The following is a 24,369-nucleotide window of genomic DNA, read 5'->3' as shown; positions in this document are numbered from 1 at the left end:
CCGACCTTGCTGCTTGCCCCCTTAGGCCTGGCTCTAATGGGCGAGCAGGGGTCATAAAGTGGTTGTGTTACTGTTTTCCTTTTTCCAAACCAGTGACACCAGTTGTTCACCCTCCTCACCGGGGCCTTTTGTGAGGCCTGACAGGCTGTCAATTCCAGGCGGAGGATGATTGTAGAAGACGACACGCATTACCTTGAGGTCACACCGCATTCCACTGAAGGCCTGTCTTTAAGGGCCAACAATAACTTTGAATAGCTTTTGCAGCAAAGCATTAAGTTTGCTTTGGCTCTGCGGTGTGCGTTCAGCGTCCATCTCGTTCTTGTCAAACTCGGACACGTTTATTAAAAAGCGATTTGGAGCTAATTCATCTCACTGATGAATGATAATCGGGGTAAAGGATCGTTGTTTATTAAGACTCCCGCCAATGATTTTTGACGTATATTTGTTGTCTTATCACTCTCGCAGGGTTGAGGAGTGATTTTTGGCCGTCATCAGGGTTGAGGGGAGGACAAGAAGACCTTCACGGTGACACATACAACCCCAAGACAAAAATAGACGCCCACCCATACACACATACATACATGCAGGCACGCAGTAAAGAGTGTGTCATTCTGAGAACAACTACCGAACATTTTGTACTTTTGTCCTCTGGTTTGTTCAGCAAATTACTGACGAGCTAAAAAAATAACCATCCGATAAATATAATTTTGCAATTGATTATAGAATCATAAGATAATTGTATCAAAGACTTACAGTAAGTCACCGTTGATTAAAAGATACTTTTCTAATTTTTTTTGTGTTGTGAACTAAAACATTTTATATTGGATTAAGATTTTTACTTAAAGTTAATAAAATGTATTGGGTGGTTCAGTTTCTCACACATTAGTCCTGGGATTACTTGTGTTATTTTATCACTAGATTGTGTTTTTAGTAAGACTACATGTACAATCATGAGGAGAAAAAACTTAAAAACTGACTGAATAATTTGACTTCTAGTTGAATAATGAAGACATCTTGCATTCATCAGCCAACTCACCACGTTCAGGTGGTCATATAATCTGTGCACATACTGCCCTCATGTGTTGAGACAGCGGTACCGACATTATACTACCAAGCATTTCATATGTCAATTACATTAAGCGCTAGTCACTGTCAAATAGGGCTGGGCGATATGGCCAAAATCTTTTATCATGATATAGATCACTTCATATCTGGATAAAGATATACATCATGATATAGCATGGTTTCTGGTAAATAAATAAGTAGTCTATATGAAATAACCACATGGTAATGCCTCATTTTGTATACTCCCATGTGAATTAAATACTCAGAAAATGAAGATTTAATTTTAAGAACACAGCAAACACAAGTTTAAAGTGAAATTCAGCTCGGACTCCACACTCCACAGCAACCGGCCTGCCGCAGACAGACCCGGATCCGGCTTCGCTGCCGCCTTCAACCTGCAGTTGGAGCTCTGGCGGGAGGTGGAGAGCTCCTGGCCCGGCATCAGTGGCTCCTCCTCCGACCAGGAGCAGAGCTTCGCCTCGCTGCTCCGCCGCTCCGCCGGTCCCTGCTGGGAGCCAACACCGACACCACGCTGCTGGAGGGGAAGGAAGGCACGGAAGAACCAGAACCAGGACTGCACAGGGCAGACTGTCAGACCCTGCTGCAGTGCTCTGGAACACTATCGCTTTTGTCCACAGGGATCGCCAAAATCAACACAAAATAAAAGTTCCTTGTCGTAGCTTTAAATCAGCAACAATAAACTTTCAATCATGAATCACAGAAAAGTATTTCGATTTTTTTAAGAAGACTGTTTATTTTCATACACTTGCAGAAATGCAGCTATGACCATCCACTCTTGACCTTTGGTCTTAGTAAATGCCATTACTGTTCAGGGAATAAGTGCTCTTCTGACAATAAATATTACTATTTACCACCAATCTGAAATCACAGAGAATGGGAGCTGTGAACAGGAGACTTACATTATGGAATTACAAAGTTTCCTCTGTATTGTATTCATTCAACAACGGTGTGGCACCAGTGCAAAATACCTGCGACCGCCTGTAGTGAAACGGGCCATTTAACATTTATTTGATGGCACAAAATGGACCTCTAAAACACACTTAAAGTTAACAATGCAATGCATTTTATTATGATAGAATAACCACAGAAAGCCATTTTTGTATTGTAATCTGCAACAGCATTCACCTGCCTTCTTCACAGTTCAGTCCAATAGTTTCATAGTCCACAACCCTTCAGTCCCGACCGGCCTTCAGTTTCTCCTCCATTGTGTGATCACCCTTCGATCCTCCCAAGCACGGCGGACTCTTAGCCAGCGAGGGGTTACTTCCCCACTGCTCAGGAGTCTTCGCCTGGATAGCCAGTGCATGAACGCAGCTACTCAACTCCTCCTTCAAAGCCTCATTAACCAGACGGTGGCGCTTTATCAACGGCAGACCGTCAAACTGGGAGCTGACAACCAGGACACGGAAGTGGGATTCAGAGCCGGGGGGCACGGCGTGCATGTGGCTTTCATTGTGGACCTCTAAGTGGTCCGGCTGGAGTTTGTCGGTCAGTTTGGTTCTGATACACCTCTCAACGGGCCGGCTCTGGTCTGGGTCCATGTGTGATGTGAAGTGGGCCAGAGGCCGGCTTAAGGCAAGACTGGTAGAGTTGGGCCGAACACAGCGGAGGACAGTATGCAGCATCAGAGGTTATGGCCGGAGACCTCCTTTGAAATCCAGCTGGGTATAAATACAGGAGACGTGCTATTAAATGACCAGAAAGATATTCATGTTCTGGTCGGCATTTTGATTTAATAACAAGCTTTGAGGTGTATTAACACACCACACTCGCAAGGCTCAACAACAAGACTTGCCCGCTTGCCCAGGGCAAGTAAAATGCCATGTTGGGCTAGTAAATCTAACAACTCACTTGCCCAATCGGGCATGTGGTAAAAAATAATTAAACACGTTGTTTTTTTCCAGAGCTGATGATAGATAGTAGCAAAGGAGTTAGCCTTCTTTGGTCAACTTTTGTTGCTTTTAAATGTGCTCTATAAATGAACTAAACTTGAGTCATTCTCGCTTCCTTCTCATCTCTGTTGAGAGCTGCACATGCGCAGTACAGATCGGGCGACAAAATGGTAAAGAAAAACTGCATTCCAACCAATACCCACTAGCATACTATTTAGTATGCCAGAAAAAGATTTAGTATGTGCCGATACATAGTATGTCAAATGCAGTGTGCCGAAAATACCAGGATGTCCTACTACATCCGGTAGCATTTTATTTGCAGTTTGCAAGCCAGCATGCTTTTCTAGCTATTCTGACCCACAATCCTCCGGGCAGCGGATATATGAGCAAGAGGGTCAAAGTTCAAGGCGCGATGTTAATAAGTGGTATGTCCCAATTGTATGCATACTACATGCAACAGTACGTACTTTGTAAGGGCAGCTGCAGTATGTGCTAAAAGTAAAAAGAAAAAGTATGCGATTTGGAACGTAGCCAAACTTTATGAGCTCAAGTGCAAGCGAGCATTTAAATGATCCTGGAAACAGGATTTTAGTTGCTTGGCATTAAAGGATGTGGGCAAAACTCCAACTATGTATTGCGCAGATGGCTGCAAGTTTGAGAGCAAGATGGATAAAACATGGAAATTAACTTTAGTCTTTGTTGTTATTTGATAACCACTAACAAATAAAACAATTTATATGGGGGCAAGTAAAAGTTGACTCTGGGCAAGTACATTTCTGATCCACTTAACCTGCACACTGGTATCGACTTGGTACATGTTATCAGCAGATACCCTGAGTTGAGGTATTGGAAGATGATTCAGGAGTGCATCCCTAATGAATAAGTCACCTGCTGTACAAATTCCCTTTATTGCATAAACGTCTAACAACTCAGGAAATCTCTTAAGAAGAGAATCACCTTAGTAGTGAGAGATGCTTTATTACATTAGCCTGCTGGCCGGTGTTAAAACACAGCTCTCTATCCATCCTTATTTTGCATTTTTAAGCCTCATCTGAGTATTGTTGAGTGATGGAACTAAGGTTAAAGATAAGATAAGATAGAACTTTAATCAATAAAGTTACTATCTATCTATCTATTAATATTGCACACAATGAACAGTGATATTGCACATCAGAATGGAAAAAGTAGTTTTGCACATGATATTGATATTATGGTTGTAAACACTAAATGTTTTGTGTCACGGTGGCCTACATTTGGAAACACATATTGTCAGTTTAACTGTAACACCACTACAAATGACCTAAACTACACCACCTTTAACTAAGACCTCAATAAGAAACATATAACTGTGAGAAGGTAGAATTTACGATAGAGCTGTTGTATTGAATTGCAACAGATTGTACAGGTGTAACGTTACCTCATAAATTGGCCCCTGATTGTAGTTCACAGCTGTGAAACCGTGATGGGGGACAGGTGTGTCTGCTCTGTGATGGGGGACAGGTGAGTCTGCTCTGTGATGGGGGACAGGTGTGTCTGCTCTGTGATGGGGGACAGGTGTGTCTGCTCTGTGACGGGGGACAGGTGAGTCTGCTCTGTGATGGGGAGACAGGTGTGTCTGCTCTGTGACGGGGGACAGGTGAGTCTGCTCTGTGACGGGGGACAGGTGTGTCTGCTCTGTGACGGGGGACAGGTGTGTCTGCTCTGTGACGGGGGACAGGTGAGTCTGCTCTGTGACGGGGGACAGGTGAGTCTGCTCTGTGACGGGGGACAGGTGTGTCTGCTCTGTGACGGGGGACAGGTGTGTCTGCTCTGTGATGGGGGACAGGTGAGTCTGCTCTGTGACGGGGAGACAGGTGAGTCTGCTCTGTGACGGGGGACAGGTGAGTCTGCTCTGTGACGGGGGACAGGTGAGTCTGCTCTGTGACGGGGGACAGGTGAGTCTGCTCTGTGACGGGGGACAGGTGTGTCTGCTCTGTGACGGGGGACAGGTGTGTCTGCTCTGTGACGGGGGACAGGTGAGTCTGCTCTGTGACGGGGGACAGGTGAGTCTGCTCTGTGACGGGGGACAGGTGTGTCTGCTCTGTGACGGGGGACAGGTGTGTCTGCTCTGTGACGGGGGACAGGTGAGTCTGCTCTGTGACGGGGGACAGGTGTGTCTGCTCTGTGACGGGGGAGAGGTGAGTCTGCTCTGTGATGGGAGACAGGTGAGTCTGCTCTGTGATGGGAGACAGGTGTGTCTGCTCTGTGACGGGGGACAGGTGTGTCTGCTCTGTGATGGGGGACAGGTGAGTCTGCTGGAGGATCTCAATGTCAAGGTCTCATTATAACCTGCTAAAACTGACCACTACTTAACGTTAGCTAAACCTCAGAAACAATTTTATCACATGAAACTGTTAAGGTGACTTATAACTTGGTGACACGACTTGTAATAACAGTTTAGTGCCAGTTTGCTGATATAACTATATAACAGTTAAACATTCAGGCTGGACTTGAGCTAGCTTGTCTGTTAGCATCAGCTGTTATCTTTCATCAATGTGTCTGAAAACCAAGACGACACCACACCGAACGGCTCCATAAAAACATAATACATCGTGTCTGTGTTTATTAATACACGTATGAAGCTATGTGTTCAGTTAAATGTGTCTAAACTCACCTTGCAAAGTGCAGTCAGCTGCGGTTGCGTCCGGTAGTTGCTAGAAGAGAGCTAGCAAACTGGGGAAACTCTCGCGATAGTTAAGGCAGGGGTACGTTGTCGGGCAGTGAGTATCGCGAGAGTGTGGATCAGATTTCGCAGTTTCCGGGCTCCCTTCTGGACACGACAGTTGCGTCCCTGGGCATGACGCAAGACTCACCGGAAGTGATGCAATACTTCTGGGTTGTGTAGTTTTTTAACGCTTTGTAGTCCTTTAGTCCTTTTTTGTCTGTAGATATATATATTATTTAAGTAATGTATTATATATTATGTAAGTTAAGTTCCTTTTGTGTTCAGCTGCTCTTGTTGCGCGCTGGTTATTTAAATATAACCAAAAAAATCCTTATTTATCAGCTGTTTCACTTTACTTGTATTATTATTATTATTATTTTTCATTATTATTCATTATTATTATCATCATTACTATTATTAATGGTCATGAACCTATCTATCATTTATTATGGAGTTTCATATTGGGAATAGAAGATAGATAGATAGATAGATAGTAACTTTATTGATCCCGAGGGAAATTCAAGTTTGCAGCATCACAGTTCCATTGTGCAAAACATGTTAGTAAAAAGGCAGTAAAAACGTTAGTAGTACAAAGTGCAAAAAATATACCAGATATAAAAATACAGTGCTGGCAGCTGCAGGATTTTTTTTTTTTTTTTAAACTTTATCTTTTCCCTTTTTTCAAGGTTGTTTTCATATATGCAATTTACAGTTCGTAATTACAGTAGTTTATAAACCAATTTTTAAGTAGATGAGCTTATAGACAAACTCATTAAGTACACTAGAGAAAACAAGTTCAACATTCAAAATTGAAATAAAATTAAGAAAAGAAATAATAATAATAATAATAATAATGATAAAAAGAAAGAGTAGAGTTAGCTGCAGGATTTTAACCATTTGTATTGTCTGTTGTAAACAATATTTGGTAGACAAAAAGAAATGACAAAAGATTGACTTTTCATATTTCTTGTTTATTTCATGGTTCTTTGTTATCCATTGTGATTCCAAAGGGTCCGTTGCACAGAATATAGTGCAAACCCAATCAAAAATCAACAATGAGAAAATATAAGAAAAAATCTCACACACCTTTTTAACAGAACTGATGTCACATTTAGGCTAACTATGATTCATAACCGGTATTTAACATTGATGTATTTACTTATATTTCATTCTCATTTACAAAATACACAAAATCAAAGACAACACACAGCATTGTTCATTTACACTTCTTTTTTATATATATATATATATATATATATTTATAAATATATATATATATATAACTTTTTTTTTTTAAATATTCGTGGTTCCACAAACAGTTTCTATACTTACAATCAACTACAGTTTCTACAGCACAGTACAATGACAAAGGTGATAAATTCTTTGTTACATTTAATTAATGGTGATGCAATCTTATTGAGAAAAGCCTCAGGACTTTGAAGGGTTTATTTTAGAGAGTACACACGAATGTTAGCTGTTAAGTCCTGTGTCATTATTAAGCCAACACACAGCATTTTAGTGGACAAGGCCAGCATATAGTAATGTCATCCAATTCCCAATAGCTTCAAAGAAGAGAATAAGAGACAAATACCCAAACACTTATTGCTTTAACTTTTTGCACTCACGATTGACTGTTGCTCAAGGCAACAAGTTAATTATACAAAAGAACCCTGTAACATAAGCTAAGATATGTATCTACGAGAGACCATTTTTAACTTGGACGGAGCCTGAACGGAGTCACTGAGACAGGTTTAGCGTTTTAACAGCATTTCATGTTGAACAAAATTCAACAGTTATCTTGACATCGTTGTTGTTAAATTTCATGGGTGATACAGGACAACATACAGAGAATAGGACTGCTGACGCTTAGCTTTTTAGTACGATTAATGTGCATTTATATACTATTAATGTGCTTTTAAAAGGGAATCTGGGCAGATTTTGTTTTCTGACTTGCTGGTCATTTATGCTTCTTGCAGTTTTTAAATCAAGATCACAAGTCTTTGTTAGAATAATAAGTCCAGTTGTTCTTGTTTCACATGATCGATGGCTGAAGACCTATAAAGACTGACTGCAATATAGCGTATTTCCAGGGGTCAAAAAAGTTTAAAGAGCTATCTTATTAGTTATACATTATAAGTACTTTTATTTACATATATTCATATCTATAACAGAGAAACTGATGGTGTAATGTGTAAACTCAGGCCATACAAAATATTTGGCAATAATTAATGAGAGGTGGTATTCATGGCACACTCATAGATAACGGGTCAGATGTCAGATTTTAGATCAGTGTAAGATGGAGGGAGTGAAATGTGAAAAGGGGCAGGTCTTCAAAGCTCGAAGCACTTATGTTCACAACTGCACTTCACAATCTTGTCATTTGGTAGGTTTTGGTCTTGTGCTCTTGCTAAACTGCCCACCTTGTTCTTCATTAAATCACTAGCAAGGCTGCACCAGATTGTGTCTTGAAGAACTCAAGGCATTCACAATATTGTGCATGTACGACAGTGTACAATTAGTGCAATGAGTTGTCTATTTATTCAACTGTCTTGAGTCTACGTATGGCTGCTATCCTACAAAAATGGCAGTTTGGACAAAAACATTTTTTATTTTATTTTTTTGTTAATCTGACATGTTAATGATTGTTTGTTTTCTTTTACCATGCAATTGTGAACATATCACCCTTGCTTTTTCTAGATCAGGGGAACGTGGCGATGATGTTCGCCAACACTTTGTGCTGTTACCAATGTGGGATATTATGACAATCAGCCCTTGGCAGTGAGTTCTCTACGGTGAATCTCATGTTATTTCTAGCTACATTTGTATAATAAAGCACAAGTAAACACAAGGTCCAAATACATACCCTCATTAGCAGAATAATCCTTTTCAACTGCAATTAACCCCTCGTTGTTCAACATGTTAATTCCCCCGAGGACATCCCAAATTAGGGAAAATCAAAATAGAGCTACTCTGCTGTATGCTGCTTTTCTTTTTTACTTTGGGTGCAGTATTTTCCAACAATTTTAATATTTACTGATGCTAAAATCCTAATAATCAGACCGGCACATACGAGTACTTCGCAAACAGACCCCTTTTGGGGGAACGGAAACCGAAAATCCCATAGATAGAAATGTAATTTGGCGTGTGTTTGGATTGTAATTTTGACAAGTTCCTATTCATTCATCTCTTGTTTAACAAATGTTTGCTTCATACACATATTTAATAATTATTTTGCGACCTTGCCTGAACCTGAGTGTTCGCGATACCTTAATAAATGAAGGTTGATCGCCGCCAAGTCCCTTCAGTCTACCCCCGTCCAACACAGTGGCCGGGTATTGCTTATCCACACTTCTCTACATATTAGATTGAATCACGTTAGGCTAAGTGTTGTCGGTAAATATCCAACCTGTTAATAATTTAGTTTGATCTATAGGCTGAGATTTAGTTGGAGACAACAGTCTGATGCTGCTATAACGTAAATGTCCTCGGTTAACCCGCTACACACCAGATTTTCATAATTTCCTCGCCTGTGACAGCGAGTTTCTTTCCCCCAAAAGGGAGCGCAGCCTCGGCTATGATGCTACGCTGGTCTGGTCTATAGCTTCGAGCCATAAAGCCCCTCTATTATATCTTTTTTAGGAACAAATTGGAGATCAGCATTTTTGGATTTATTGTTGGTGCAACCAACTACACAGCAACTCTTCAGCATAGCGTTATTACTATTACCGGTTTGTTTAAAGTAGTACTTCTGGTTACCGAGGGACGAGGGATTGTTTGCCCCCCAAAACGGGCGTGGTCACGAGAGCCTACTCTGGATGACGTATTGCCGGTCTGATGTATCTCTGTCTGTCTTGATCCAAGAGCAAAAAAAGAGATGAAGTCCAGTATGTTATCACGCCATGTTCAGTTATCAATATAAGACAGCTACCCCACAAACGTTCACAAATCAGAATAGTGTTTGCCAAATATGAAATGGTTAAGACAATAAAAAAAGAAATAAAATCTCAATATTGCACAGAGGTTCAATATTGCACTAAGAAGCACGCTCACATTAATATAAACATTCAGTTCACACAAACAATTAGATTATAGTTTAACTGTCATCTCTTACACACACCTGCACTGAAACCATCAAAACTAAAAGTGGAGCCTTTTTGTGTAACCTTTTTTTTCCTCCCTTGTGCTTACCTGTGTTTCTTCCACATGTGTGTATGATTTAAGGTAATAAAGGGATCTTTTCATGTTAAGAACATCCTGTGGAGTGTGCTCTGAGAAGAGCTACCAACAGCAGAATAAAAGCACTGTTCTGCCTTTTGTGGGTAGTAAAATGTCAAAAAATATTACGGTGACTTAAGCCGGACTAACCGATGAGCAAAAGCAACTTGTCCCTAACGTTGTTTACATGTTGTACTCTCAATTTTCATAAATTTACATACATACTTTGTGACATGCATAACACCCTCCAAAACATATATTAGAACAGACAAACATACTGTAAGCCTGGAGAGGAGAGGTACTAAAAAGGCATTTCTTACAAAGGGATATACAGTATGATTGAAAAATGGTGATTGAGTGTGAGATTCTGAACATTTTCATCAAGTCAAGAAAATGTGTCGGGACGTTCACACTGGCAAATGGTTGTGCTTTAAATGTACACTTTAACAAACAGCTTAATATCTTTGTGATGAAATGGCAAACATGACAGCACACAATGATCCACTTGGCATGGGAAACGTATCCATGAACTGATTGGTGATCAGAAACAACGTTTTTAAAGGGAGAAAAGGGGCTCGATTGATCTCTTTGTCACATCTTCCAACAATAACAAAAAGCAAACCTGGAATGTTCTATAATCTATAAAATGGCAGTTAAGTCTGTACACCAACACAAGACCTCAGGAGATAAAGAAGAATGAGGACAGGTCTTTGTTAGAGAGAAAAACCAAGAGTGTCTTGGTTTTACCCCGCAAAGTCAAAAATGCTTCAAATCGAGGCATAAGATGTCGCATTTTTGATTCTATGTCCAACAATGGCAAAGTACTCAAGACTTGACAGGTGAGTTGAATTAGCTCAGAAGAATGGAGGTGACTACAGAGAACTCTGCAATGATGGCTAGTGGTCATTTCTATGAGTCTATTTGCATGGCTCATTATCAAGAACCCCCATCCCCTGACCTCCAACCCCAGGTGTATGTGCTTATATCAGGGTGGGGGGCCAAATCTAAATTTATTATTATATATTCCAGAGGAATAACATGTCATGCTCTCACTGAAATGTTACTATTGTTACTTCAAGTCTCACTGATCGCTCACTGTTTATTCAGGCAGGTTCGTCACAGCTTCAACCTATCAAATAATCACCAAATATTTACAGCAGATCTGCGTCGCTCTTCTGCGTTGTGTTACGTGCACAAACTTTACTCTATCATTGTGAGAGAGGGGTTAGAGGGAAGGATTTGGAGGGCTCTTGAGCTCTTCATTCACAGTGTGGTGAAAACTCTTCTGCCCTCCTCCCACCCCCCCACCCCGGAAAGTTGATGGCGCCATACTATTGCAGCACCTGACCCCGCGTCTCTGGTAGTTTGAGGGCCAGAAAACTGCCCACCGCCAGCGCCCCCGAGGCAAAGAGGATGGGCACAGCCTTGGTGATGCCGACGAACGAAGTGAAGATGCTTATGCCTAAAACAGCCGCTAACTTACAGAGGGCGTTGAGGAAGCCAAATGCCGTGGTTCTGAGAAAAGATAGAGAGCACAGAGTCAGGTTATTGATGTATTAAAGGGGAACATCACCCAAATTAAAATGTTATTTCCATAGCCTAGTGAAGTTCAACAAATATGTGTGAACATGAGCTGCTCTCTCTCAAAGCCAGAACCCAGAGTAGTAAGTCTCAAACTTGTGATGTCATAGAGTACTGTAGTAGTTTTTTTATACCCAAATGAGTTTTATTCTGTTGTAGTGTTGTCAGTAGTGAAACAGAAAATGTTCCCATATACTCAGAACATCCCCCTGGGTGCTCTCAGCGTCATCTAGAACATCTCTCCCCATTCATTGTCTATGGAGCAGCTCCACACTTTATACCCGATGACATCACAAGTTTGAGTTTTAGCACTCTTAGATTTGGGAGAGAGTTGATAATGTTTACTAATATTTGTTGGACTGTCTTAGACTATAGGAATAACGTGTATGAATTTTGAAAGTGGGCGTACAGTAGTTCCCCTTTAATTAACTACCAAAAGGAGAAAAGCGGTGGAATCACAGAGCAACAGAAGACTTCAACATCTTCCACTTTGTATCCCAAATGCAGCCATTTTCTTTCAGAGATTAACAGTTAAAGTGAGTCTCCGAATTTAATCTGTGTTTACACTTCATTAATTGTAAAGGCTGTAGGGACTCTATATAACCACAAGGTGGAGCTCTGTGTTGTAAAATGAAAACTCAAAAGCTGTTCTCACACTGAATACAAAGCGGCAACACAAAACATACTTGTTCCTGCTCTGGTAAAATGCTTGAACTATGTTCCACAAATACTCATATCTCATCTTGTATTAGGTTGAAATCCATTAGGTGGCAACAAGACAGCAAAGTGCTTTACATCACATACACCACCAATGAGTTCACCCCACAATGTCATCCATCCCTGTAAGCCAACCAATCATCGCAGGGCAACACTCGTGACATCATCTGACACGTCATTCAGCACCACCGACCGTGTCTTCACGGCGTCAAGGAGGTTTCAGGGCATGCCTAAAATTGCCTACCTCTTGTCGGAAGGATAGAGCTCGACGGTCAGCACATCCAGGGCGTTCCAGGAAGCGATGCTGATTCCTCCGAACAGGCAGAGCAGAGCGATCATGGCAGACTCGCTGTTGCCAAAGGACAGGAAGAAACAGCTGATGCAAGAGATCACACTGGAGCCCGCTGGAGGTGGACAAAGGGAGAAAAAGAAAGGTGGAGGGAGAGGGTGACGTGTGAAGGAAGGAAGGAAATCCTGCACATATCAACTGAAAATCAGTACTAGTCTGTAACCTTGAACTGTAAGGTAATTAGACCAGGCAGTGCAAGCCAGAGAAGTGTGATAAACACGGTGCTCTGTCCAGATCATTTAGCTGTTGTGCAGACAGAACGAAATAATTTTAGTTGCTACAGGAATACTTCACCCCCACAAAATGAGCATTTGAATATCAATTACCAACCCCGTGTTACCTTGAATTTATGAGGAAAACTTTGTTTTTCTCGCACGTCTCTACAGTGATTGAAGAATAAAAAAAAAACTATGAAAAGTGTTGATGAATTGAAGTAAATGGGAGCCACATTTAACAGCAAAACTACATCAAAAAATCCATTTACAAACTCTCACACAACTTGTGCAGTATAATCCAAATCTAATTTATCCACTCGTATGTTCAGTACTTCACAAACACTCGTATCTTCGCTAAAACCTGTAAAAATGGTGAGATAAAGTTTTGCTGCTGTTAAACGCGGCTCCCGTTTATTTCAATTCATCAAGACTTTTCTCAAGTTTCTGATTCTCCGTTCACCGTGGAGGCATGCAGTCTTCTTCAGGAATTCAAGGTTACACAGTGTGGAGTAATTGATATACAAATGGACATTGTGTGGGTGAAGTATTCCTTTAACTCCCATTCCATTTTTCTTTCAATACACATGGTGCTGAGTAACGAGGCCCCTGGCTGCCGTCATGTTACCTAGCATCCTCAGCCGTCCGATCTTGTCCATGAGCAGCGCGGAGACGATGTTGCCTGGCAACACAGCCAAGGTGCCCAGGAAACTGACGAAGTAGACCATGTAAGCGTTGTTCTCATCGCTGACGTCACTGAGCAGGCAGCCTTCTTTGTTGTGCAGGAAAGTGCTGTTGATGAGCTTGCAGTTGACCAACCTGTACTTGAAGAGATCTGGGGAGACAGAAAGGGAGCAGAGATGAAGGGGTCGATTAGTAAACTTAGTTGACAGGATGGGGAGAAAAGATGCCCATCGTGATGATTGTATTGCTATTAATGTTGGACATTTGTAACTATAATGTCCACCGGTGATGGCTTTAAATGTGAAACATCTGCAGGAAGTAAAGTTATACCCATTTGTGCCCAAAGACTATTAAGTCGGCCCTGTGATGAGGAAAAAATGCCACATTTGTTCTGATTTGTCCAAAGTCTTGAAATCTGGTATGGAGCTACAGATCAGTAGGTCAGAATTTTTTTAAATTAGGAAAAACTAACATTGTCTTTATTAAATGTCCTCCATATGAAATATTTTCACGCTGCATATGTGTGCATAGCTTTGATATTCAACTTATGACTTCATAGATACCAAATATTTGACTGTGCTCCATACAGTTTCTGAGATACAGACATTTTCTTATCATACTATTTTAGTCTTTGAGCACATGGAACTACGTTTTCTTTCCCTAAAATATAATGAAATATATATATAACAAAAAAAACAACAGTGGGCTAGTCAGTCCCATGTGCCCAAAGACTAAATACAGTATGATAAGAAAAACTGAGAGATTTGAAAATGTTTTAGATTTGTGCTTAGGGAAGCCCAGAGAACACAAAATTTCAGTTGTGGGCACAAATGAGTTAACGACATTTTAACATCATAAAAGCAACACAATAGAGATGGATCAGAATGACAGAAAGACGACAAATGGGGAGACGCTCTTGTCAACAAACCATTATTAACACTTTGTTTTCAAAATAAGTGACAGAAATGCTGTGCTGTTTTTTCATGGCAATGCTTTTCCTTATGATGAATGATAATTCAAAACATGAGTGTGTGTGGCATTAATAAAACATTTGTAATAAATTAAATTAAATTATCCTTTTGTTGTTGTGACCCAGCAGCCATGTTGAGATCAGTTGAAGAAATACCAAGCCACACCCACCAGCCGGCGCAAACTTTCTCATTTTACAGCTAAACAGTACACTACAAAATAATTCTGAAAACATTTGAGGAGAGAAATAGGCATTACAGTTACAGAATATTAATTCATATTTGATCAGCTCTGCCTAGTTTGACCGTTTGATCGGAGTTTGTGAGCAGCCAATAGGAACACTCTCTCTCTCTCTCTCTCTCTCTCTGAAATGACCTATGATTGGTCAAGTCTCCCCCTCACGGGCTAGATTTTCTAAAGCCTGAAAACAGAGCCATGAGGAGGTGCAGAAGTCTAGTTTCTCTCAGAACACTTGAATTACAATATGCTGAAAGGTTATTATGGGATTTTTGCCCAACGATGCCAAAAACATTCTCCCTACTGCAGGTTTAAAGGTCCCATATCGTGCTCATTTTCAGGTTCATACTTGTATTTTGTGTTTCTACTAGAACATGTTTACATGCTGTAATGTTAAAAAAAAACTTTATTTTCCTCATACTGTCTGCCTAAATATACCTGTATTTACCCTCTGTCTGAAACGCTCCGTTTTAGCGCATTTTGATGGAATTGAACAGAATTGCGTTGCTAGGCAACAGCTTGGGTCCATGTGTACTTCCTGTCAGCTGATGACATTCACATCCACTGCAACAGGAAATAAACTGGGACAAATTTAGAATGTTTACATTTAAAATTGTGTAAATGGTCTAAATATTGTAGATTTGTGACATCACGAATGGGCAGAAATCCTGACAGCTTTTTTCAAATGCAGAGTTTCTGAATACGGGCTGTGTGTATTTCCCTGTGGATTGAGTGTTTCGATACTTTCACAGTATTTATATAGGACTTAAACCTGCTTTATAATAAAAAAACGTGAAAATCTCACTTTTTTATAATATGGGACCTTTAAACATTTCAATATACTTACACTTTGCCTAGATCTCTTCTCTAATACAGCTACTAACCATTTGTGTATGCATACGGTAGCTCCCTCCTCTTCCATTTGTTTCTTGTAAAAGGTTTGTTGTGTGTGTGTGGATTTTTTCCTGAATAAAGTGTCTGAGGACAGATGGTGTCGTATGTTGCACAGGTTGCACGGCTCTCTGAAACAAACTTGTGATTTTGTGCTATATAGTACATAAAGTTGTATTGACTCGATTGACACTAATACGTATAATAGGTGCTTACTTGCTAATAAGTAACTATGAGAGTAAAGATCAATATGAATACCATCTTCCCAATTAATGACATCTGGCAGAAATAACACTTTGAGTGGATAAATTGTGAAGATTGGCCCTTTAAGCCTGGTGCCTGATTACATACAGACTAACATGACGCCACACGTGTACAGCCCAACTGCATTCATGTGGTTTGTTCCCATCATGCCGCACTGTGACAATAAAGGTGACCATGGCAACTATCAGACAGCCTCAAGTTCTGAACAGGGAGCCCAAATAGTGATTAAGCATTAATAAGCAAACGACTTTCTAATTCCCATTCTAATGAGGAATCCTGGCCGGCCCTGATAGCAGCTGTGAGTGATTGCTTGACGTGTGTTAAGACTGCAAACAACTAACAAAGCGAGCGGAAGGTCTGGCTGATGCTGCTATTGTATGTAAGTGTTTACATGTGTGGACACAGCTGCTGAATCTATAGTGGACAGTGTCCCTTTTCTAAAACGTACAAAGATGCAGTTCTCATCGGCTTTCTACATCTTTTGTTGTCAGTTTTCAGTGGAGGAAAATCAATCGTCTAGTTTGAGAAGAGAGAGACAGCTCCGCAATTTTAAAGCTGAAATAATGAAGGATTCAGCCTGGGTTGCTAAGAGACATTGCAGCTCTGCAATGCTGCATTTGGTGAAGTGCCAGGCAGCCAGTGGAGAGAGAAAAAGGAAGGTAATTGAACCATTTTGACAGTTGAGCTGATTTTGCTGCTCTTTTTTTACACATCAGGAGAAGGAAAATACTGCGTCCACTAAAACCAGGGCTGCACGATTATGGCCAAAATGATAATCACAATTATTTTGATCAATATTGACATCACGATTATTCATTGATTCTAGGGACAAAATATTTGTATTGCACTTTCACAGTTAGATAAAGCAGAGCGCTGCTTTCACTGCCATGTTGTGCTACATTCCTGCTAATGTAAAAGTCTTTGCATCAAAATAAGATAAGATTAGATAAGATATTCCTTTATTAGTCCCACAGTGGGGAACTTTGTTAAATTTGTTGAAATTAAGACTTACAATAAGGTTCTTCTTCTTCCGAATTCAGTGCATTTTCATTTTGCCTGTCTGCTCTCTGTTATAAAACATTAATATATTATATATTACTGCAACAGCGGCATGACAGCTCCCCAAAAGTGAGCCGAGTACGTATTTTAAATGTCAATATCGCCGTCGATCATGTTCATTTAATTGAGGGAGGCAAAATCGTGATCGCGATTAATGTTCGATTAATTGTGCAGCCCTAATTAAAACTGAATATTATAAGATACAAAGTGATGGCTATGCAGGGCTATTGTACAAATAGATGTGCTTAGCAGACAGGTATAATAAACAATTTGTCTTAATAGAACAGAGGACACCATCTTCCATCCATCATGATACTACACGACAACAATGAACTCACACAATCCCTTAATAAGATTGCATTTGTAGACAGCAAACACAAAAGAGTGAAACTGTGCCGACAGCTCTGCTTAAAAGAACGTGTTTTTATAAGGAGACATTTTAAAGCACTATAAATAGCACAGAGAGAATAAGGACACAAAGAGAGGGGAAGGACAACTTGTTTGTTCGGGGTGGTCTCATCTAGCGGTGGTTCAATGCACTGCTCACATCACATTTACATTTTCAATATAGAGTTTATTCACTTTTTTCAATTCCAAGTCAAACAAATTAGTGTCAAACTGATGTGAGTTGTGGACAAAATGTGCATTTTAAAAAAGGCAAAATCTTTTCTGAAAATATTGTGATGAGCCTCAGTGGACAGGATTCCACATCCACACAGCACATCTTCCACTCATCTGTGCATCGCAGACACCACTGATGTTTATGTATTATATCATGATTTATGTTCAAGTCTGTGTGTATTTCACCTGTCTGCAAGACAAAATGCCCCCTTGGGGACAATTAAGTTAAATCTAAATCTTTTTATTGAGGTTTTGCAGGATATAACAAAAGCGCAGCGCCATTCTGTAACCAAAGAGGAATGACAGGTATGAGTATACATTAACATCAGCTGGTACCAATGCCAACATTTATAAATAAGTCAAAACAAAGGATGTATATATAATCTGTGTATATCAACAATAAAACAATCCCTTCCCAGTCACTGCCAGCGAGCAGTACTGAAAGCTAACCGTCACGCCAAGGACTTGCGATGAATGAGTGAATAGTGTGTGATGTAGTAAAGCTGCACTTAATAATAAAGTATTTACAGGGTCTGGAATGTATCTAGAAAAGGGCTCCGTGCTTTCAGGAATTTCCCATGTGAATATTGATGACATGATGTCCGCCAACCATTGTGCATGAGTGGGCGGGGCAGCGCCCTTCCACCAGAGCAGGATTGCTCGCTGAGCCAGAAGGGAAACAATGGATAAGGTACGTCGTTTTAATGCAGTTAATTGCGTCTAATCTCCGGTGACCCCAAACAGAGCAACCAGAGGATTTGGTACCAATTTGACGTTTAACACCTGAGATCAAGTGTGAAAAATCTCCATCCAATACTTGGTAAGACTAGGGCATGACCAGTGCATGTGAATACGGGAAGGCTTCAGCGCTTTTGCACTTGTCGCAGTTGGGACTAATCTCAGGATACATGCAAGATAGTTTGGCTTTTGAGATATGAGCGCTATGCACCACTTTAACTGAATTAAGCAGTGACGAGCACATAGAGAGGATGAATTAACCTGCTTAAGTACGGACTTCCATGTATCCTGTGATAAAGAGAGGCCTAAGTCCTCCTCCCATGCTGCTCTGAGCTTGTCCTTGGGGGGCACGCCTCAGGTCTGATACCATGCCATAGAGAGCTGAGATAAGCCTTTTGTGAGATGGATTTAAAGAGAGGACCGTATTAACAATTGTTGTGTCTGTTGATGTAGCGGAGCCGGACAACTCAGAGAGCACAAAGTGCCTTGCTTGTAGATATCTAAAAGAAAATTGGATTTAGGAAGACTGAATTGGGGACAATTAAGTTAAAGTTGAAGTTATACAGCCATTCACACATTCACATCTCATTTGTTAGATTAAAAATAAATTCAGAATTATTCTGAATGGAGCATTTTCCGATTAAGACACCTGGGATATGCCGATATTATTCAGAGCATTCTTTGGACATGAATACAGCGCATTCAGAATATGCATCTCTATTGGGGTTTTTACTGCAGTGTGCGACACACGGCCTCTTGCCTGTTTAAGACCAGCTCTGTACGTTGTACACAAACCAGCTAGCCGACAGTTTGCAGAGATGCATGCCCAAAAGAAAAAAGCCCACATTTCTGGTCGGAAGGAGAAACACACCTACTTTTAAACATTATAAAAGACTTGGATATTAACAGGTTTTTGGAAATGTGCAAATATCGCAACACCGACCTTTTCAAGAAGGTGGTTGAAGGAATGAAAGAGGGTCGAACAAGTCAGTCACCATGTAAACAGCTTAGTAGGAATATGGTCTTTTTCTGAATAAGGGCAAAAATCTGAATATTTTGTGCATTTAACCATAGTCAGTGTTGATTACAATTTGTTTGTTGGTGTTCACAGACGTAAGGCCGTATCAGTGTGTGTGTGTGTGTGTCCTACCTGTGTTGTAGAAGAGGGTGGCGATGAAGGTGCAGTTCTTGAAGAAGGTGTTGCTGGAGGTGATGTCCTCAAAGTAACACTCCTCAAACAGCGAGTCCTCAAACACCATGGATCTCATTTTCAGGTTCATAAACCTGCAAGCGAGTACACACACAAGGGGGTTATCACGGGATCAGGAAGTGGAGGCAAAGAGACAACGAAGAGATGGAGCATGGGAGTGGGGAGTGGAGGGAGACAAAGGGAAGATGCAAAGAGATCGAGAGGCTGTTTGAATTCTAACAACTTAAATCCCATGCAGAGTTGAGGTTAAAAAGGCGAGGTCAAAGGAAGAATCAAAGACAGGCTTGTTAAACATGAACAAGTCTTTCATCCAATCAAAGCAACGCTCAGAATAAAACATCATGCTGAAGCCTCATCTTTTCATCTGGTTTGTTGTCATCCACCACAAAGTATTTACACTTTATGAATAAATGTATCCACAAAATATTACATATAAGGAATAAATGGCACCCAACAATCATGTCACCTAATTCTTCATTGGACAGGCCGACGCTAACGAGGGGACGCAGCAGACTCACTTGTCGTTGAAGTACTCTCCCTGGCGGTGGACCTGGTTTTCCAGGGTGAAGTTAAAGGTGACATGTTCTACTTTCTCCTTGGCGAAAACCTTGGTGCGCGAGGCGTACTCCTGCTTTTGCATGTACTTGATCATGTCGGGGAACCACACTGTCAGACCGTAGTAGCTGGATGAGGAAGAGGAGGAGGAGGAGGAAAAGGAGAGAGAAAGTGAGAGTGGTGATGTCACAAAAAAAAGACAAACCTACAGTAATAGAGAACAAAGATGAAGATCGAAGAGGCACATGAGTAGTGTTGCTGTGTGCATGAATATCAGGGACATCTTGTGCACTACGGCTTACTGCTAGTCTCATACATGTTGGCACCCTAGGAATTAACTTGATATCAAAAAGTTTGGGAATCACTGTTCTAGGGTACTGAACTAAGTACATTTAAACATGTTCTGTAATTAAAGGAATAGTTTGTCATTTTGGGAAATATGCTTATTTGCTCTCTGGCTGAGAGTTCGATGAGAAGATCGATACCACTCTCATACAAGTCTGTTAAATATGAAGCTACAGCCAGCAGCCGGTTAGCTTATGCCTAGAATTCAGACCACATGACTTCTGCCCTGATTTTCTACTCGTTGACCATTTTTGGATCTCCCTGAAAAAAGCCCCAGAGCAGAGGCAAATTGGCGTTGGCTCGGCGCTCAAGCGTTATGTGTGAACTGTTAAAAGACGAGAGCCGAGAGGCTGGCTGGTGCATCGCAGACGCATTCCAGATATGTCGCAGGCTAAATATCTGGACCTATAGGGGGGTCTGTCAGGAAGATACAGCCAATGAGAGCGCAAAACACCAGTTGAGGGGAAACCTGGCGGAGGGGTCGCCTGTAACAATAGTTAATTGCCCAATGGCATCACGTGACGGACACAGAAGTTGCAGTACCGCCGTTTGGCCACAAGGATCTAAAAACTCCTTCCCCCAATGAAAGTTTCTAAAGCTTCTATTTTAATCTTTTGTTTGTCTGTTTCTCTGTTGTTTGCTTGTTTTCTTCCAACCTACCAAGAGGGACACTCTTGTGTATCAGCAGTATTGACACAGCCTGGCCGTGTCATAATGTTGGACAAATGAGCGCTTCCTATGCATTCAGATCGCCCACAGCTGCTTGACAGCAAGCCGTTAGGCCAACAAACACCACATTACTGCAATACATGGACGTCACTGACTGGAAAGTGTGTACTGTAAGTCTCAAGTAGTGCACCGTTGCTTAACCTCATCATACCTGAAGGACATAGAGAACCATACGGCCATCATCATGTAGGTGGTGCGGCGGTACTCGGGGGTGAACATGGACAGGAAATTAGTCCACACCTGAAGGAACAAACACATATGGACACAGACACGGAGACATGGGGGGATAAACAGAGGGAAAATAGTAATTATGGTACAATCAGATAAAAGCAAAACATACACCAGACATCTCTGACAGCAAATTTCTTTCCATCAGTTGCTAGAAATCAACACCATGTCCCAGAATCCCTTTCCAGGGTTAGAGTAAACAAACTGAGACAGCCTCAGCTGCACAAGCTGAGAGACAAACACATCCTGTCACTGAATACACACCTTCCACAAAGACAAAGATAATGATCATATAAATAAAGCCTGAGCGGAGCAGAGTCTGGCAAAATTTCCCCAGAGTTCGGATGGATATATTTCTTTGTTTGTTAAATACATTTCACTTAAAAAGGAAAGCTGCTAAGCTTTTGTGCCTTTTACTTTCCTTTAGTGTGTTATATATTTATTTTTTGTTTTTTTTGCTCTCTTGGCAAGATTTAGATGAGAAGATCGACACCTCTCACAAACTTCTCCTGTTTGCCAATCGTGTAGGAGAACTACGGTGGTTGACGCAAAATGTGAAAACGCAAACGGCCCCATTATTTACAGATTTGCTGTGCAGGCAATTTGAAACAAACAGCAAGAGGAGGGATTAAGATGCTTACTGGGGATCAACGGTCAGTGTGGGAGAATGTAAACAAGGACAAGGACAAGGCATTGTGTTTGGTCTGTCCATTCTGGGCTACTGTAGAAACATGGCGGCCCGCTCCATATGTAGATATTAGGGCTCATTCTAAGGTAACAGAAACACAATGACTCTTATTTTCAGGTGATTATACACTAAAAAAAAACATACTTATTATTATTATATTCCATTTCTGCCACTAGATCCCCCTAAATGCTACACACCGTTCCTTTAAGGTGGATATTCTGGATTCCTGGTTATTTTTCATGTGAGTTGCTGTAATTCACATTTTGAATGTGAATACACGATGATACAACACATTTCATGTTTATCTTTGGTAAACTCTTAGTTGTGTTCCTATTTACTAAGATGGAGAGTAGAGTTTTAAATCTGTAAGGTCAGGTTTAAGTCTGAGAAACTGACATATTTAGTCCTGATCTGCCCTTAATGTGTCCAACCTCGTTCCTCTGTACATTTTATATTCCTAAATAAGAAACAGTGAAATATAAAAACAAACAACTGTCACCTGATGGAAAAGTGTGGTGAGCTTTATCTTCCATTTCTGATGCCAGGCGGCACCTTCGCCCAAGGTCACCAGGTCATCCATCTGCTTCACTGTTTTGATGGTGGTCACCTGGAAGCAACAGCATTCGATATTCACAATTCATTAATGGATTTAATGATTGTTAAATGTGTTTTTCTTGAAAGTACTTAGAAAACTCAACACATGCTTGTTTGTATACTCTGCATGTGATGTCAGACACACACCGACTCTCAACACTGTTGAAAAATCACAGATGCTCAGAAGAATTCATGATCTTTCCATATTATTTGCTGCCTTCGAATGAAACTCGTGAGCTCGTGTTTTCAACATGGGAAGTCGTGTACACGATATGCTTGGAGTTCAATTGGTTAAGTCGTGAAGACACCGCTGCTAAGCAACGGCAATATTAACGTTACTGTCGGCATCTAGAAGCCACAGAGGCTAACAATTTAGCAAGCTAGCAAGTGGGTAACATAATGCAGTAAATGCAAAAGGCATAATGACGGAGGAAAGATTTGAGGTAGTTGGGAATATCAACATTTTTCTCAGACATATTATAAAATTACGAAGAAAAACAATATACTACGACTAAAATGACAATATATTCACTTAATATGCACCAAAACATTTTCTTCCATGGCCTCCGCAATTTCTGACAACGTCAACAAACACGTCACGAGTCGTGAACTCGGAGCTTTCAGAAACTTTCCACTTACGAGGTCGTGAATACGACATGATGGGAGCGTTCATATGGACGCATCTCGTGAACACGGTAAACACGACCCCATTTGAAGGCACCAATAATTCATCAATATCATTTCAAATAAATGTACGAATCACAGCAAATCTGTGCAGCAGATTTACATCAGCTGGTAAATGAGGCACACAATAAAAAGGCTTCACTTAATAATCATATGAGAGGCACCTGATCTGCCTAATGTCTCACCATTAACACTGATATATTAAAACACGGCCAGTTATGATAATTAATTTCATACGATAATGAAGTAAAAAGAGGTTTCTAAAGTATTTTTGTCACCATATTTCATTTAAGTATTAACATGAACTGCGTGGCTTGAAGCATTAAGAGATTACAGTCGTCTAAAGAAAATCAGTTTTAACTTAATTAATATGTAAATTTATGCAGCACAGAGCTCAAAACCTGCTGCACTGTATTCGCCTGCAGACAGACACACATGCACTGTGTGGAGACATTTTCTCTCCTGCATGCAGACAAAAGCATGAGATTCTCGAGTGCGGCTTACAGAGAAGACCCTCTCCGGGTAACCCTTGGCCCTCATGTTGGTGTCGTGGACCTGCTTCAGAATCATCCACGCCTCGTCATGTTTCCCATTCTGGAGGAGAGAAACAAAAAGCATGTTTACATGTTAGTCAGTCACTGTTGTGCTGTAGTATCCCAGGGTTGAAATGTTACCAGCAGGTGGTGTAAACCTTGTGTAAGTGTGTAGGATTTCACGACATCTAGTGGTGCGGTTGCAGATTGCAACCAGCTGAATACATCTCCACTCACTCCTCCCTTTCCAAGACTGCGGTTAACGTGAACCTCCGAGTGCAAAACAACGGAAGTCTGGCGGTGGTTGGAGGTACCACGGTTTTGCACTCTGCGTCTCACGTTACTGCAGTTCCACAACGTGTCAGAGATCTACGGTGGCCCTCGGGCAACGCAAAAATGCGAAAGGCTCTCGCTAGAGTCAGTTTGGTTTGTCCGTTCTGGGCTACTGTAGAAACTTGGCGGAGCAACATGGCGGACTCTGTGTTGCAACATGAGCGTGGTATCAATCGTCTCATATACAGTAACTCTCTGCATAAAAGTGTATTTCCCTATTCCTTTAAGGCTCAAGGATGTGGAACGGTAAA

The 24,369-nt window shown here is 41.0% G+C and overlaps 2 protein-coding genes across 5 annotated transcripts in view; both read right to left on the bottom strand.

Moving 5' to 3' along the window:
* Nucleotides 1-2,126: 2,126 nt before the first annotated feature.
* On the bottom strand, nucleotides 2,127-5,788 carry bola1 (bolA family member 1). Of its 2 annotated transcripts, XM_074652717.1 has the most exons (3): nucleotides 5,632-5,658; nucleotides 4,396-4,489; nucleotides 2,127-2,747 (listed from the first exon to the last, which is right to left on the bottom strand). In XM_074652717.1, the coding sequence occupies exon 3, from the start codon at nucleotides 2,709-2,711 to the stop codon at nucleotides 2,259-2,261; it is 453 nt and encodes a 150-aa protein (XP_074508818.1). In that variant the 5' UTR covers nucleotides 2,712-2,747; nucleotides 4,396-4,489; nucleotides 5,632-5,658; the 3' UTR covers nucleotides 2,127-2,258. The 2 variants fall into 2 exon arrangements, with proteins under 2 accessions (XP_074508818.1, XP_074508817.1); XM_074652716.1 differs by lacking the exon at nucleotides 4,396-4,489 and having other exon boundaries at nucleotides 5,632-5,788.
* A 1,132-nt stretch (nucleotides 5,789-6,920) lies between these two features.
* The window catches only part of sv2a (synaptic vesicle glycoprotein 2A), a 69,899-nt gene continuing 52,450 nt past the window's right edge, over nucleotides 6,921-24,369 (bottom strand). For all 3 annotated transcript variants that reach the window (XM_074652714.1, XM_074652713.1, XM_074652715.1), the window contains exons 6-13: nucleotides 23,757-23,846; nucleotides 22,474-22,581; nucleotides 21,210-21,298; nucleotides 19,948-20,112; nucleotides 19,370-19,503; nucleotides 13,385-13,591; nucleotides 12,440-12,599; nucleotides 6,921-11,412 (exon numbers count right to left, since the gene is read on the bottom strand). In XM_074652714.1, the coding sequence (XP_074508815.1) occupies nucleotides 11,229-11,412; nucleotides 12,440-12,599; nucleotides 13,385-13,591; nucleotides 19,370-19,503; nucleotides 19,948-20,112; nucleotides 21,210-21,298; nucleotides 22,474-22,581; nucleotides 23,757-23,846 (1,137 nt within the window). In that variant the 3' untranslated portion in view covers nucleotides 6,921-11,228. The remainder of the gene's footprint in view (nucleotides 11,413-12,439; nucleotides 12,600-13,384; nucleotides 13,592-19,369; nucleotides 19,504-19,947; nucleotides 20,113-21,209; nucleotides 21,299-22,473; nucleotides 22,582-23,756; nucleotides 23,847-24,369) is intronic.

This window comes from Sebastes fasciatus, chromosome 12 (genome assembly GCF_043250625.1).
Source record: "Sebastes fasciatus isolate fSebFas1 chromosome 12, fSebFas1.pri, whole genome shotgun sequence".
Taxonomy (NCBI): domain Eukaryota; kingdom Metazoa; phylum Chordata; class Actinopteri; order Perciformes; family Sebastidae; genus Sebastes; species Sebastes fasciatus.
Note: the sequence above shows the minus strand (reverse complement) of the source record. Positions and strands in the feature narration are given on the sequence as shown.

Coding starts and splice junctions, on each gene's coding strand:
- bola1 (XM_074652716.1), bottom strand. CDS start 2,711: ATGCTGCATACTGTCCTCCGCTGTGTTCGGCCCAACTCTACCAGTCTT.